Source organism: Sinocyclocheilus anshuiensis, unplaced genomic scaffold (assembly GCF_001515605.1).
Source record: "Sinocyclocheilus anshuiensis isolate Anshui unplaced genomic scaffold, SAMN03320099.WGS_v1.1 scaffold51, whole genome shotgun sequence".
Lineage (NCBI taxonomy): Eukaryota > Metazoa > Chordata > Actinopteri > Cypriniformes > Cyprinidae > Sinocyclocheilus > Sinocyclocheilus anshuiensis.
In genome coordinates, this window is record NW_015548296.1 from 2,158,193 (window position 1) to 2,158,898 (window position 706).

The following is a 706-nucleotide window of genomic DNA, read 5'->3' on the forward strand; positions in this document are numbered from 1 at the left end:
TTGAGAAAGTCAGCTGATCATCAATCATAACTCCAAGGTTTCTGGCTGTTTTTGAAGGAGTTATGGTTGATGTGCCTAACTGAATGGTGAAATTGTGATGAAACGATGGATTTGATGGAACCACCAGCAGTTCTGTTTTGGCAAGGCTGAGTTGAAGGTGATGGTCCTTCATCCAGCAAGAATTGTCTGTTAGACAAGCTGAGATGCAAGCAGCTATCGTCGGATCATCAGGAAGGTTAGTGTGGACTGCATCAACAAGTCTGACAGCAACCTCAGTATTGGCATCAACTTTGCTTACCCATTCAGGTAAGACTAATTTAAAGCACCCCTGCATATTCTCTGCAGAGCAATAGAGATAATTACCTGGCTTTAATTCAATACTCTAATACACAGGAGCATTTGATTATGTGGTAATGGTTTCAGCTTTGTATTCTCTGTGTGCCGCCAGTTACAAGATTTGTCTCTTGGCGAGCACAGTTGGATTCAGTGTTTTAAATGGAAACATAATTCACAGCATCAGAACTATTTTTTTTTAATTAATTGATTGTGCTAATTGGGAAGATTTTCAGGTTCAGTATAATATTTTTTCATTCACCATAGCTTGTTCATACACGTCAAAGTTGATGATTTTATACACCACTGTTGCTATATGTCTTTCATTCTGTCATGATCTAATCATATTGATTTGTACAATCAATCAATTATA

At 37.7% G+C, this 706-nt stretch overlaps 1 protein-coding gene across 1 annotated transcript in view; it reads left to right on the top strand.

Moving 5' to 3' along the window:
* LOC107656028 (synaptoporin-like) overlaps positions 1-706 on the top strand; it is a 30,993-nt gene that overhangs the window by 24,071 nt on the left and 6,216 nt on the right. The window contains exon 4 of the mRNA XM_016443681.1: positions 236-306. Within this exon, the coding sequence (XP_016299167.1) occupies positions 236-306 (71 nt within the window). The remainder of the gene's footprint in view (positions 1-235; positions 307-706) is intronic.